Source organism: Gymnoscopelus microlampas, assembly GCF_963454915.1.
Source record: "Gymnoscopelus microlampas genome assembly, chromosome: 24".
Lineage (NCBI taxonomy): Eukaryota > Metazoa > Chordata > Actinopteri > Myctophiformes > Myctophidae > Gymnoscopelus > Gymnoscopelus microlampas.
The window spans coordinates 10,553,605-10,569,453 of NC_139961.1; the positions used below are offsets into that span (position 1 = coordinate 10,553,605).

A 15,849-nucleotide genomic window follows, 5' to 3' on the forward strand; every position below is an offset into this window, starting at 1 on the left:
AGGAATTAGGAGTTGAGGCACTTAATTTAGTTTGATTCAGTTCCACAGATACATATTGTGAAAATAGCAGATCTAGATCAGTGCGACCCGTTCCTGCTTTTCAAGACCGATACCGATATATATACATATATTAAAAAATCATAAATATATTTTTTCAAATGTATATGATTCTGTAGTATTAGCACACCTTATGGTAAGAAATACTAGTAGTGGGCAACAGGTGGATTTAACATACCTTTGACCAATAGAATACATTTAATCATAGAACCTTTTAATCATTATTATTATTTTATTTTGTATTATTTATGAATGTAGAATTTATTTTTACTATTTATTGTGTAGACTGAAAACACTGGCTTACAGTGGAAGTATTGGCAAATAAAGAAATAGGAATTCAAGAAATAATGAAGACAAATACTGACAATGCCTATGAACATTGGCTTGCAGTTATTGCACATAGTCAACATGCAATAATACTATTAGGCTTGTCATTGAGAAAGGAAAATAAAGTTGTCTTTTTGAGGAGAAGTGGAACCTTATAAGTCACTTTAAGTTTAGCATGAGGGAGAGGGTCTACCCTCTTCAGGGAATTAATTGTTATGATATCTCTAAGCTACAGAAAACATCCAGTTGCCTATTAAACAACACAAGACACAGACGATAGACAACCGGTTACTTACAGCTGCCATTAATTAGTGCTTTTGTTTGCCTTTGTGGTCAAATCAGGGTCAAATGCATAGGATCAACGAGCCATCGTTAACCTGCTAATGTTACACTAACCTCGCATCACCAGTCTTTCCACAGCTGATTGGCAACATGCGTTAATCCACCACTCACTCTGATCTCCAAGCAAGTGGGAGAACACTCTAAAATCGGGGATTTTACTTTGGCTGGTCAATTTAAGATGACAACAGCAACAAAGATTAGTAGTAGACCTGTATGTATGATGATCAGTTATTATTCCAGACAGTGGTCTATCCAAGACGTTTTAACACGTTTAAGAGCAGGTCCTCATGCCGTCTCTCTCTCTCTCTCTCTCTCTCTCTCTCTCTCTGTGTGTGTAGCGTAGACTAACAGCGAGGGGCTGTGCTGCTGCTTCTACCACACAACGCCGTTTAACCGAGTTATACTTCTCCAGTACAACGGTGTCTAACCGGAGAGTTATACTTCTCCACCAACGGTGCCTAACCGAGAGAGTCCATGTAGATCACAGCTGACAAATATTATATATTATCGGAGCTAATCGGAGCTGCGTCCCATGGACGCACTAGAGTTGTCATGAATGCGTCCTTTCGCAATATGGTGCGTCAGCGACGCAGGACGCAGGCCTACGAGCATCTCTGGGTGAACTGGAGGGGATGGACGGACTATTCATTCAAATTATTTCACCACAGAGAGAAAGTCATTGCTTACAATAAACACATAAGACCACAGGAATGTCATGTTGTTTATCATGGTTTATTCATAGAATGTATGCATTCATATATCGTCTCTGTCAGGTGGAAACCTCATATGTCCAAAAACTGTTACTTTTCAGGATTCTAATTCAAAGGTAGCAAAAGTAGCCGATCTACAAGCTCATAACGCATCGCATTGCGACACGTTGTGAGCTTGTAGATCTGCTATTTTTAAACATTTTAGCACTTTTACTTTTGGTACTTTAAGTACATTTTGATACCAATACTTTTGTACTTTCACTCAAGTAAATATTGAATTCCGGACGTTTACTTCTAGCAGAGTATACTTCTACATTGCAGTATTGACACTTTTACTTAAGTAAAACATTTGAGTACTTTTTCCACCACTGAAAGTATTCAATCAATCAAAAAAAAGCATGTGTCTTTCCCATGTTTCCATGATCCTTGTTGCTGTGTGCCGCTAACTGCTCTGACACCTGCATTCTATAAATATCTCATCTCATCATGCACGCCTCATTAGAGCTGAATGTCCATTTTGAAAGATTCTCCTCTGCTTTGTGCTGGAATCGATCAATTAATCACGAGACCCATGATACATACCACATCCCACACAATATACATTCATATTCATAAGGTCATGGAAACACAGAACGTGCCACTGCAGTGATTCTCAACCTTTTAGTGTTTCCTTTGCTTAATGTAAAGCACATTGAATTGCCTTGTTGTTGAAATGTGCTGCTCTACAAACAAATAAACTAGCCTTGCCTTGCCTTTTTAATTTCAGGGGGTCCCATTTGGAGGCCATGGACTCCTAGTATTGATGATTTGTTGTGGTTTTGTATGTCTCTATATGTTTTGATGAATTGAATGCATTGGACCAGAATGGAAAGTGTTATCCTTTTGGCATTATTAACTGTACCTCTGTACTTTTTGCAAACATGGTAATAAAGTATTCAATGAATCAATCAAACAAACCAGCAGTGGTGGAAAATGTACTCACATTTTTTACTTAAGTAAAAGTATCAATACTGCAATGTAGCAATAGCTACTCCGTTAGAATTAAACGTCCGGAATTCAAAATTCACTTGAGTGAAATTACAAAAGTATTGGTATCAAAATGTACTTAAAGTACCAAAAGTAGAAAGTACTCATTGTGCGGAATGTCCCATTTCACTTTTTCAAATGTATAAAATGTATAAAAGTCTTTTGAAAATAGCAGATCTACAAGCTCACAATGTGTCGCGAATGGCCGAAATGTATATGGCTGAAGTGGCACTGGTTACTGTATGTTTTGTAGTGATAATCAAAATCTACAAAGTAACTAGTGACTAAAGTTTTCAAATAATTGTAGTGGAGTAAAAGTACAATATTTGCCTCTGAGATGTAGTGGAGTAGAAGTAAAAGTACTGAAAATTGGAAATACTCAAGTAAAGCAAAAAAAAAAAACTCAACATTGCACTTACTTCAGTAAATGTACTTAGTTACTTTACACCACTGCAAACCAGTGTGCCACTGTGTATGCATCTCCATTCAGCCAATCAATGTGTCTTTAGCAACAGGCAAAGTCTCACAGATAACTGTCTGTAGCCTATTATACACACTCCCTCATTCACTGCTAAATATACATGAAGCAAACTGAACATCTCTTGACAAGTGAGCTTATGCAATACTGTATGTGTTATAAGAAATGTGCACTGTGTGTGTGTGTGTGTGTGTGTGTGTGTGTGTGTGTGTGTGTGTGTGTGTGTGTGTGTGTGTGTGTGTGTGTGTGTGTGTGTGTGTGTGTGTGTGTGTGTGTGTGTGTGTGTGTCGGGGGAGGGGGGGTAAAAAACAGTCTGGGAGTGGGAGTGCTTGGCAGCCATCCTAACATCCTGCTTTTACAACCATTTGAATGTCTGTCTGCTCAGAGAGAGAGAGAGAGAGAGAGAGAGAGAGAGAGAGAGAGAGAGAGAGAGAGAGAGAGAGAGAGAGAGAGAGACATTTGAAAAAATGTGCTGCGATTTGTCCCAAAGGTTTCATACCAAGTGAATGCATGACATTTAAATACTGCTGTCATTCACTTTCAAACGTTTGTCCCAAGTTAACCTTTCCTATGTGGATGTACTATTTCTGACAGAAAATGCACATTTTTTATGGTTTCTAATGCCAATAAAGCCCAATTGAATTGAATTGAGAGAGAGAGGGCTCAGAGGGGGGGGGGGGGGGGGGGGGGGGCTGTTTAGAGTCTGTACCAGATCCATGCATTGAAACTCAATTATTATTATTAGCATTTAGACATACAGAACATAATAGGATGGATATATTCAGATGTGTTTGTTTGTTAGCCTATAGGTTTACATATTGTTATCTCCAATACGTTGTGATCATAGTATCACCAACAGGGTCCTAATATAATATAATAATAATATATAATATATAGCCATGTTCAAACATATTTGTCTCTATAGGCTACTTCAAGCATATTTTGGCCAATATGGTACATCTTGCAACATATAGGCTCCATATTAGTATTTGCAGTGGTGGAAAGTAACTACGTACATTCACTTAAGTACAATTTTGAGGTATTTTTACTTTACAGGAGTAGCCTACTTTCAATGTTCCATTCTTTTGACTTTTACTCCACTACAACTCAAAGGCAAATATTGTACTTTTACTCCACTATACTTATTTGAAAACTTTAGTTATACTTTGTATATTTTGATTATTATTACAAAACCACTTCAGACCTACTTAGGCAATTTGAAAATAGCCGATCTACAAGCTCACAAGTGAAGTGTTGTGGGCTTGTAGGGCTTGTTGGGAATACATCTTGATGCCAATACTTTTGTACTTTTACTCAAGTAAATCATGAATACCGAACTTGTACTTCATGTAACTAACAGACTATTTCTTCAATAGGGTATTGATATTACTATATTCTGATAGTACTCATTGCTAAAGAGTGTTTGTTCAGTAACAGGAGTCTCCATGTCACTCCAGCTCTTTAAATGCATTTTCAGGTTAGGATACCAATTGTATCCAATCAGGATAGAGACCTCAGTCAGGATACAGATTAAACAAGTGAAATTGGAATTGATGACACAAAGAAATGAGCTGAACAAATTGGAACTGGAACTATAAAAATGAAGCTGATAAATTCTGTTTATTAAAGGGCTGGAGAGACGGGGAGACCCCTGTGACTGAAAAAAAAAACACTCTAAAGAAATGATTAGTATCAGAATATAGTGCTTTACCCTTTTAATACAAAACTTTTAGTTTTAACCAAAATATATCACTTACCCTAAATAAAAAAAATATGATAGCCTACTCCCATCATTGAATATTTGTGCCATGGGGTGTTCCCAAACTTTTTAGCTCAAGACCCAAAAGAGAAATTGCCTGGGACCCAAACTATTGAGCTTCTAGATCTGCTATTTTCACTGGGTACTTCTTAAACGTTGTTTTATTTATGTATGGAAATGTTTTGATTCATTTTATTCATTATTCATCGATCACTTCTGAAGTATGTTGGAATTCATTTATGTTTAAATCTTTTGATATTATATATATATATATATATATATATATATATATATATATATATATATATATATATATATATATATATATATATATATATATATATATCAAAAGATTTAAACATAAATAAATGAAATAAATATGTATTTTTTAAAGGGGATAATTACTTGCGACCCATACAAATTGGTCCACGACCCAAACATGGGTCTCGACCCACTATTTGGGAAACAGTGCCGTAGCTTAACTGCCTCTGCTTAGAGAAGGCGGATAAACTTCTAACCGAGCCGTGGAGGAGAACCAGAGATCCGCCTGTTGCCCACACACTATCAGACCACATGCACGCATTGTGTTCCATACAGTCAGTTATTCTATTACCGTGAAGCCAGTCACCGCCGTGCGTAAAAAGGAGCGTCAAATAGGAGCGTAAAAAGGAGCGTTCATATAATTCGGTGGAAACCAGAGAAGAGAGAGATGAACCAAACAGCGAGCGTGTCTCATCACCATCATCACATCGAGTACCAGCCAACAGCCAGGGATGTAAAGGTGGAAGAAGCATGTCTGTTGTTTTTACCTCCTTTCACCCAACATCGCTGCTTTCATCACATTCATTTTCTTTCGCATGCTGGGTCTAACTCCAAGAGTGTAGCCTATACCAGTGGTTTACCAACTTTATCATGTCAAGCACCCCCAAAATTATGTTTTTTTTTGGCTGCGGACCCCCTGGCTCTAGAAATATTGTTGTGGTTGTAGATCTGCTATTTTTGAATAGCTAAAGTATATGGTTAAAGTGGTTAAAATGATTGTGACGCTATATTAACCAATTTTGCTGGGTACCCCCCCCCAAGGACCCCACTTTGAAAACCAATGGCCAATACAATCAATGAAGGGTCCATTTGGTTTCCATGTCATGTTCACTCTCTAGGTTATAAATTAATAGATTTTAATTAATAGTGTTTTGATATGTAGTCGTTTGAAATCGATCGACTGTAGGCTATATATATATATATATATATAAGGGATAGAAACTGTTGGAAAAGTTTCCAGTGAGTACGTTACGCATCGGGCGCGCGTGTGTTGTCTAACCAGTCCCTGTGATTCCCAGTGTTTACACCTGTGTTCTCTCAGTCCCCTAGCCTATCCCAATGTTGATTGTCTGTTGATTTCACCTGTGTCTACTTCAACCCTTTTCATATCAGGGCCATTATTCGCCATTTGAGCCATGGACCACCATTTGATGAGATTAGGACTCTCAGACCTAAGATTTAGAATATTTTGTTGTCGTGATACGATTTTGTCCACAATTCCATGCTGTTGGTACCATAGGAGAGTCTGATAACAGGCTAACGATAACAATTCTTTAATTAAGTAATGCAGATATTTAACAATTATGTAACTCTAGAGAGCGTAAAATGATTCATTTTACACTCTCAAGAGTTAAAGATCTACTGTATCTATTAGGGTGCATTTGGTTACCAACTCCATCATTTAGCTGGGGACCACCTGGAACCCCCTCAAGGACCACTGGTGGTACCCGGACCACTGGTTGAAAACTGTATATGCCCCTGTGTGTTAGATTCCTTGTCAGTTCGTTCGTTGTGGTATTTGGTGTGGTTAGTTCTTGTCCCATGTTTTTTACAAGTCATTGATATTTTTTTTGTCCATGATTCCTTGTGATTTCCCAGCGTGGGGTTTTTGAGAAATACATTGAATATTCACTGCTCGGCCTGTATCTGTCGTTCTGCATTTGAGTCCTACACCTCCTGTTACTGTACCACACACTTGACACTCTCGCTGTATTTTGGCGTTTTCACTGTTTGTTTTGGTAGACAGGGATGTTTTGGGGCTACCAAAACAAACAGTGTTAACACCCTAAATATGACGAGGGCACTTGGTTTCTGCAGGTAAACACCACACACTACTCCAGTGGCTGATGACTACTGGCATAGAGGGTAATTATGGGTTAAAACAAATATATTTATTGTATTCTTTCTTTTATGTAAACACAGGGCAAAGTTTCATACTATGCCGGTAATCTATTCTTTAATAGTTCTTTTGTTCTATATACATATATATTTTAGGAAAAATACCTTTCTGTAAATGTCCATATGTTGTGTTTCGTAGCTGATTTGTACAGTGTGAAGTCAAAGGATGAGACAGAATGAAAGAAAGGAACCTTCATTATTATTACTGGCAAATTATGTAAAGCGGTGCTTATACTGTAGGCTGCTGGCAGACTCCTCACACTCTGGAGGAAGAGACGTGGCGGTACAGCTTAATCCCACACAATCCTCCTCCGACAATATATCCACCATATTATCATCACTGTCAGGCAGAAACCTATCATCTCCGTATTTTAACTTTTTGTGTTTTTTCATAAATTAACGCCCTACTTGATCACACTACAGCGTCACACAAAAGCATCAAAAGTAGCAGATCTACAAGCTCGAAACGCGTCGCTTCGCGAAGCGTTTCGAGCTTGTAGATCTGCTGCTTTTGGAATTTGAATCCTGAAAAGTCACGGTTTTGGACATATGAGGTTTTTCCACCTGACAGAGACGATATTATCATCGCTGTCGGGTGGAAACCTTGTATGTCCAAAACCTGATCCTTTTTTTTATTATCTGCTTTAAAAAAAACGAATTGTGAAAATAGCATATCTACAAGCTCACAAGCTTGTAGATCTGCTTTGTTCACTGTACTTTTGTGTGACACTCTTGTATGATGATGGGCATTAATATAGAAAATAAATAAATAATTTGAAATATGAAGATACATGGTTTCTGCCTGACAGCAACGATATGCAACACTGTTCCACTCTGTTTATATTGCTTATTGTAAGTCACTCTGCTAAATGCCTATATTGTAAACAAAGTGTAGAGATAGACCACGGGGCACTCCAGGTTGAAAGTGGTTAAACAACAATGTTGACATGTTGTTGACCCATTATGTAAGAAAAAAATCTATTAATTTTAAAAACTCTGTCAACGAGCAACGCTGAGGTGTCCTTGAACAAGGTACTGTACCCTCATCTGCTCCAGTGTGGAGCTGCCCTGTTGACCAACAGCAGTAACAAGCAGTGTTGCCAGATTCTGTGAGAGAAATAATCAACCAGGTCTTAGAAAACAAGCCCAGACATGGCAACACTGCCGGTGATCAACAGCACAGTAACAAGTGGTTGTGGCTCCTCCCACACGGACACTGCAGCATGAGCAGGACATGTAACCTCATGAACATCAGTCATGCTGCAGCCGCCACGCTCGCTCTACAGTGGTGAACAAAGGTTAAAGAAAGACACATTAACCTATGTGGTACCGGCCTACTTTCAATGCTTTCTTTCTTGCTCTTTTTCTTTCTCTCTTTCTCTCTTTGCAATTTACAATTTACAATTTAGGCATTTAGCAGTCGCTCTTAATCCAAGGCGATACAGTAAGCACAGCACAGGAGGTAATACATCAAATGCATAGAAATAGTAATCTAGTAATCTAGGATCGTAGGTAAACCAAAGAACCTATCACCAGTCTAAGCAGAATAATATATATTTAAAAAAAAAAAAGATCTGTACGTTGAAACTATACAAACTATAGGATGCCAGGTCAACAAATGAACCTGGCATCTTCTAGGCTTTGACTTTTACAGGGGCCAGTTTTGAATTGCAGCCACCTGTAGGTGCTCTTTTAGAGCGCTTTTGTGGCATATAGCAGTAGAACGAGTTTAACCCCTTGTTAGAGCCAAATCTGGGTTGGATGTTTTTAGTGGAGCTACCTCTGGTGTTTTGATTGTGGACTTCATTGACGTTTGTGAAGTAGTTTGACAGCTACATGGGTGTCTTTGTGTATCTTGTAGACCATGCAGGCCCATTGCAAGTGCCTTCCTTCCATTCTTGTCTCTCTCTCAGTGTCTCTCTCCCACGTTGTCTGCCTCTCTCTCGGCTCTCAAGACACTCTCCATCATCCAGGCTGTTGCTAAGTTACTTGTAATTCGAAGGCGTTTGATCATTATTATTTATCAAACTCCATAATGCAGTGGGCTCAGCCACGTGTGTGTGTGTTCATATAGCCTACCATACATAGATTTTCATCGCTTGGTTCTGTGAGGGTTTGCGTAACATGTCCTGTTAATACATGTTCATATTTCGACACTGGCACGACACTGCAACAATATGCAAGGGATAATCAATGGGGAGCGGCTCATTGAGAAATTTCCAAAACAATCTCAATAACATTTTGAACACAAATCTTGTCCCTGGCACAAAACGTTTTCCGATGGGGGTCCGCAAGCCAAATACATTTTCATTTGGAGGGTCCTTGACATGAAAAAAGTTTGAGAACCACTGCATATTTTGGAGTTCTGATCCAGCCAATATGTAGATTTAGATAAGAATATATTGTAGCGACCCTGCAGGAATAATGACAGAGTCTTGTGGGGGGGTTTGATGGGGGGAGGAGAGGTGCCTAATTCAGGTATGCAGTTTAGGTCAGGCTGAGAAGGGGTGAAATTAAAACAATGGGGAAAGGTGGTTGGTGAAGAAGAAAGCCCGCGAAGAAGAACAAGGAAGTGGCAGAGAGACCATTGTTACACAGTGTGTGGAGAGACTCAGCCTTTTTGTTGTTTTTCGGCATTCTCCCAACCCAGTTCTAGCCTGTCTAAAAGGGCAATGAAACCCGGTTCTCCGGTAAAAGCGTCAGTCAATGTTTCCTCCCTTTATTTCCTGCGTTAGTGAGTCAGCTGTGAGGGACCGCAAACGCTACAATATACTGTATATAAGTAAAAGCAGGCACTATCTGGGTTCACATGGTTCATATGGTTCATAACGTTCTCCAGAGGGGCCACAGTAGAAAGGCTTACAGACGGGCTTGTACGTTCTCCGAGGACCCTGGCTGTCAAATATGTGCTGTTTGTTCAAAAGGAATGCGCTTTCTATGAATTCCATGCTGTCAATCATTTTGACTGGAGATTCGGGGGTCAGCTCTCAGAAGAGTGAACGAGAGAGGGAGAGGAAGCACTGCTGGAAAGTACATGTACTCAAGTACTGTACTTAAAAAAATACAATTATTAGGTATTTTCACTTATTGTCAATATGTTTGCTTCTACTCCGCTACATCTCAGAGGCAATATTGTACTCTCACTCCACTACAGTTATGGGAAAAGTTTAGTTACTGCAGATTACTGCAATATTGCAGTAGCCTCGGGACCCAGGCTTTTATTTTCCTTGGCGTTCGGCTCAAACAGAAAGTACTGCAGTTACTGCAGATTTTGATTATTATTACAAAACATACATTAAACACTTAAAGGTAGAGTGCTGCTGTGTGATTGTCTCAGACAGGATGCAGATTAAACAAGTGAAATGGGAAGTGATGACACAACAACATTTGCAGACAAAATTGGAACTGGAACGCTATAAAAAATATGAAGCTGATAAATGGGTACTCTCTCCTGCTTGGCTGGATTTTTTTCACCTAGCTGAAAATGTACTGTATTTTCTGTTTATTAAAGAGCTGGAGAGACAGAGAGACCCCTGTTACTGAACAAACACTCTAAACAATGATAATATCAGAATATAGTGCATTAACCTTTTAACAAAAACACACCAAAACATATCACTTACCCTACATTAGTAGGTATTATTGTAATGCCAATACTTTTGTGCTTTTACTCAAGTCAATTTTGAATACCAGACATTTCCTTGTAACAGAGTATTTCTACATTGTGGTATTGATAATTCTACTTCACTCCATCACTGAGAGAAAGAGCGCGAGCGAGATGGAAATATTGAGAGGAACGAGAGAGAGAGAAACAAGAGAGAGAGAGAGAGAGAGATGAAATGGTAGCATAGTGGTTTGTAAGCCTTTTATCTCCTAATGGATGTGGACATATTGGGCTTATTAAGTAGTAGTGAAGTAGAATTTACAGTGTGGGTTAATAACAACACACGCACACGCACGCAGGCACGCACACTCACACAGAGCACATCATCTCTGTCGGGCAGAAACCTCATATCTCCATATAACTTTGTATGTTTTTTCGCAGAATAACCCCTACTTACAATTCACAATTTAGGCATTTAGCAGACGCTCTTAATCCCAGAGCGAGTTACAATAAGCAAGGTAAACACCAATACATCTATTACAGTCTAGCTCATACATGGGCAACTGGCGGCCCGGGGGCCACATGCGGCCCCCACTCTCACTTAATGCGCCCCCAGGTTAATATCAGAATACTGATATATTATTGATTTCAGCTGTTACAATTCCAAACATGTCTCGCTTTAATTACTTACTTTGAAATTAAATAAAAATGTTACTTTTCGGGATTCCAAATCAAAAACAGCAACAAAAGAAATCAGGATTCCTGATTTCCAGCAAAAAATAGCAGATCTACAAGCTCAAAACGCGTCGCGCTGCGACGCGTTTTGAGCTTGTAGATCGGCTAATTTTGCTACTTCTCTGTGACATAGAATGGTGAAGTACGGCATTAATTTACGAAAAAAGTTAAAATATGGACATTACAGGTGTCTGCCCAACAGTATATGCAATGTGGCCACCTGGAGTGAGTGTGGAAATATAGTGGCCCTCTCTATCATCAAAGCTGCCCACCCCTGGTCTAGATAGTGTAGTGCCTCGGTAATCTAGGATCATAGGTAAACCAATAACCTATGGCATCAGTCTAAACATTTCAATGTAGGCCTACGTTGAAACTATACAAACTATAGGATCAGGATGCCAGGTCAACACATATACTTCGTCAGAGATTGTCGCACAAAAGGAGTGAAAATAGTCGACCTACAAGTTGACAGCGCGTCGCACGGCAACACGTGAACTCGTAGGTCGGCTATTTTCACTATTTTCAAATAATATTTTTTTTAAAAGGAAAACCTTTTTGAAATACAAGGTTTCCACCTGACAGCAAGGGCTTAATGCAAAGATACTAAAATGGTCCTGAATGAAACATCACTCAGTTCATTGTTTTAATATTGTTTTGCTGAACTTGTTTGCCTGCTCCTTATCCATCACAGCTAATTACTGTACAGCAAGGGGTCGGTACCCCCAGGGGGGTCCCCAAATGATTTTGGGGCGTTCCCATATGATTAATGTAAGAATTGTTTTCTTACTAAACAGTAAACAAACCAACATAAAGTGTATACAGGGTATCTGCACAGTTCTAAAGTGACAATTTAGTGACTTTTTAATACCTCTAAAATTTAAAAAATAAACTAATAATAAGCCTATTACTACGTCAAAAGAAACTAACAAACCATACTATACAAAATTTGCCAAATTGTGAAATATTACCAAAGAAAGAGGCAAAAACTGTGAAAATAGCTGAGCTCACAGTGCCTCTCATTGAATGCAGATACTCGTCTCGATCAGCAGAGGGCAGTGTGGCACAGTTTTTATTTCAGAGACTGTGTGTGGTGTGGTATAGGCTGCTGCAGATCTAATGGTTCTCGTGGTTCTTGATGTGGGTCCCGGGGACCCCCAGGGGTCCTTGAGGGGCGTTCCAGGGGTTCCCAGCAAAATGAGTTAATATAGCATCAAAATAAATAAAAAATAAGAACCACTGAAATATGACATCTTGATATTTGTTTCCAGTTCATATCTATCTACTGCAGATTGATTGGAATTGATTGGTTTCCAGAGGGTATACGACTTTATGGAAACCCGGGAGTACAGCTATGCACATCATTTTACATCAGTTATTTTTAGACAATGTGTCACATCCATGACATGTTGTGAGCTTGTAGATCGACATCTTTGTACAGCAAAATATGAATCAGACCTATCCCTCCATGGGCATACCATGGTCCTTCGCATTGTCAGACTGCCCTCTAGTGGTGTCTTTTTGTTGGCTCAGGACACAGATTAAGAACACACTGTATTATATAGCAGTGGTTCCCAAATCTTTCATGCCAAGGACCGCCAAATTGGTGTGTATTTGGCGGTCCTTGTGTGTTTGTTTTTCAATAAAAGAAAAACAAATGATCACATATCTACATTATCTACAAGCCACATACTCCTTGTTGAGTCTGTTTTTTTCTGTTGCCTTGCATTGAGTCTGATGATACCTGGTGTCTAGATCATTTTCTATTTTGTTCTTTCTTTTGTATGGACTCTGGCCAGAGAAAAGCTAAATAAGCTTGGGAAATGCTAGTCTCGCGTGGCCAGACTGTTGCCTCCCACAATTTACAAATGTTTCCGACATACAGTCTGGGACTCGGAAGCTCTGATCATGTGTAAGGGGAAAGCGGATGCCCCTCCCCTACCCACGTCCGTTTCAGCATTGTGCAGTGGCGCAAATGAGTCCGACTGGAATCAACGAATCTCATAAATATCGTTTATGTCTACTAGTGTCTTCTTTCACAGTTTTTTCGGCGTTAATTCCATGATACCTTTCTCAGTTTTCTGTGATAAACAATCCTATCACAAATAACATGAATCTACCGCTCCTATGACTATGCTTCCGCCTCGGTTCTGTTTCCACTAGGACTACAGGTCCGCGGGCACCGCGTCGTGATTGGTCGAATGTTTTTCCGGTCTGAACAACTTCCGTTACACAGCTTTCGGGAAGTGGAGTCCCAGACTCTATATAGCATTCAGAGATTGTGGAATAGTAGTCTGGTGACGCGAGACTAGGGAAATGCTAATACCCCACCCCAACAACAAATAAAGCTTGAACCTTAAAACTAATTCATGTAAATACTTAATGTACATTTGAGATTTCATTACCAAAACAAAAAATATGTTTTGCACAAATCGGCCTCCTGGTGGCGCTATAAAAGGGCCATGAGAAAGAATTGGGGTAAAGGTTCTGAATTGGCATCCAGGGAGTGTGTGTGCACAGTTTCGCTGCGATCAAGACAACGGTGCCGGAGATTAGCTGGTCACAGACGGACGGACACACACACACACACACACACACACACACACACACACACACACACACACACACACACACACACACACGGACGGACGGGGTGGAAAACATACTCTCTCGCCATGCCTTTCGGCCTGGCGGAGACAAAAACTACTTGACATTAATGCCACAGCATCAGAGGCAGAGCAGTTACTACTTTTAGGTCCAACCAAAATACCCATTTTGAATGAAGAACAGTAGGACAGCACCCCCCAACCAATCTAAGAGTAAAAGTGGACTCATAAGGGTCCATTCTTACAGTCTCAGACTTAGACCTCAACCGCAAGGCAATCAGCCATATGTATGATCCGGCCAGAGAAAAGCTAAATAAGCTTGGGAAGTACTAATACCCCACCACCACCCCAAGAATGAATAAAGCTTGAACTTTAAAACTCATTTATGTAAATAATTGATGCAAATTCGACATTTCATTACCAGAAAAACAACTTGTGGTATTTAATGCCACAGCATCAGTAAGGCAGAGCAGTTACTTCTTCTAGGTCCAACCAAAATACCCATAACCCCTTTTTTTTATAACCTGCTCTGCCGGGAATCGGATGATGTGTTGAAGGTCACCCAGATATGGCACAATGAATTAGGAGTGAACATTGATGAGGATGAATGGGATGTCATATGGGGGCCTTGTAAAGAAAATGTCTGTCTGCAACCGTGTTAGGACTGCACTGCAGCAGTTTACAAATCTCTCCTATAATAAAAGACATAATATGAACCCACAGCCATCACCTCTGTGCCTAAAATGTAAAACATCGGTAGGGACCTACACTCAGTGTCTGGTCTGTGGTGTTGTCCTAAAATACAAGCATATATTGGATGGATATTTTTTGCATGGATCTTCAGTGCAGGAACACTGGAAACTCAAAACAAGAACGCAGGAGACAGACAGAGGTCATAATAAACTGGACTTTATTAAGTCAACAACGGACTTACAATTAACAACGTAAAGGTAGGGTAAGTGATATTGTTTTGGTATTTTTTATTTTTTGGTTAAAAAGGTTAAAGTACAGTACTATATTCTGATAGTAATCATTGCTACAGATACAGAGCGTTTGTTCGGTCACAGGGGTCTCTCCAGCTCTTTAGTAAACAGAATATACATTACAGTACATTTTCAGGTACTGTAGGTGACAACATTTAAGCCAATCAGGAGAGAGCACTGAAAATGTATTTTCTGTTTAATAAAGAGCTGGAGAGACATGGGAGACTCCTTTTACTGAACAAACACTCTATAGCAATGAGTACTATCAGAATATAGAGCTATATTTAACACTTATTCTAACCAAAGTAAATCACCTACCCTACCTTTAACAGACCAGAACACACTTGCACACAACAGCACACTCACAACACTAGAATACAAGCCAAACACTCAGTAACTGTACCGCCTAACCGCCCTGTTTAGACTAGCAGCCCAACTCCAGGGCTGCATGCTAATCAGATTTGAATCATCTTCCCCATAGCCTTATTCAGACTGCATAAAACCAATCTGATCTTGTTTGAAAAATCATATTTGGGCTGGATCTGTGCTGCATGTCTGAACGGGGCCTAGTCAGTGACAAACGGAGCCACAGCTGGTCCACACAGGTGAGGGCATTCTGGGCAACAGGCTCATCCAGGCTTCAAGGGAGAGGAGTCTGGCCTGATGGGGAATTAGGAGCAGGAAATGGGAGGGACAGAGGCCATGACACCTTTTAAACCAGTGGTTTTCAACCCTTTCCATATCAAGGTCCATTATTTATGTGGCATTTGTGCTACGGAACCACCATTTGATGAGATCTAGACTCTCAGACCTCTGCTGTATTGATGCGGTATCATAGGAGAGACAACAGGCAAACGTTGATCAAAATAACAATTCTTTAATTAAGTTATGCAGATGTTTAACAATAATGTAACTCTTGAGAGCATAAAATGAAATGAAATTAATATTTTACACACTCAAGAGTTAAAGAGCTATTAGGGTCCATTTGGTTACCAACTCTCCATC

General features: G+C 39.6%; 1 protein-coding gene across 1 annotated transcript in view; it reads left to right on the forward strand.

Annotated features, from left to right (window-relative positions):
• Nucleotides 1-5,408: 5,408 nt before the first annotated feature.
• LOC311040540 (inactive dipeptidyl peptidase 10-like) overlaps nucleotides 5,409-15,849 on the forward strand; it is a gene marked incomplete at both ends in the record, with an annotated part of 104,540 nt that continues 94,099 nt past the window's right edge. The window contains one exon of the mRNA XM_084050871.1: nucleotides 5,409-5,480. Coding sequence (XP_083906997.1) covers nucleotides 5,409-5,480 — 72 coding nt within the window. The remainder of the gene's footprint in view (nucleotides 5,481-15,849) is intronic.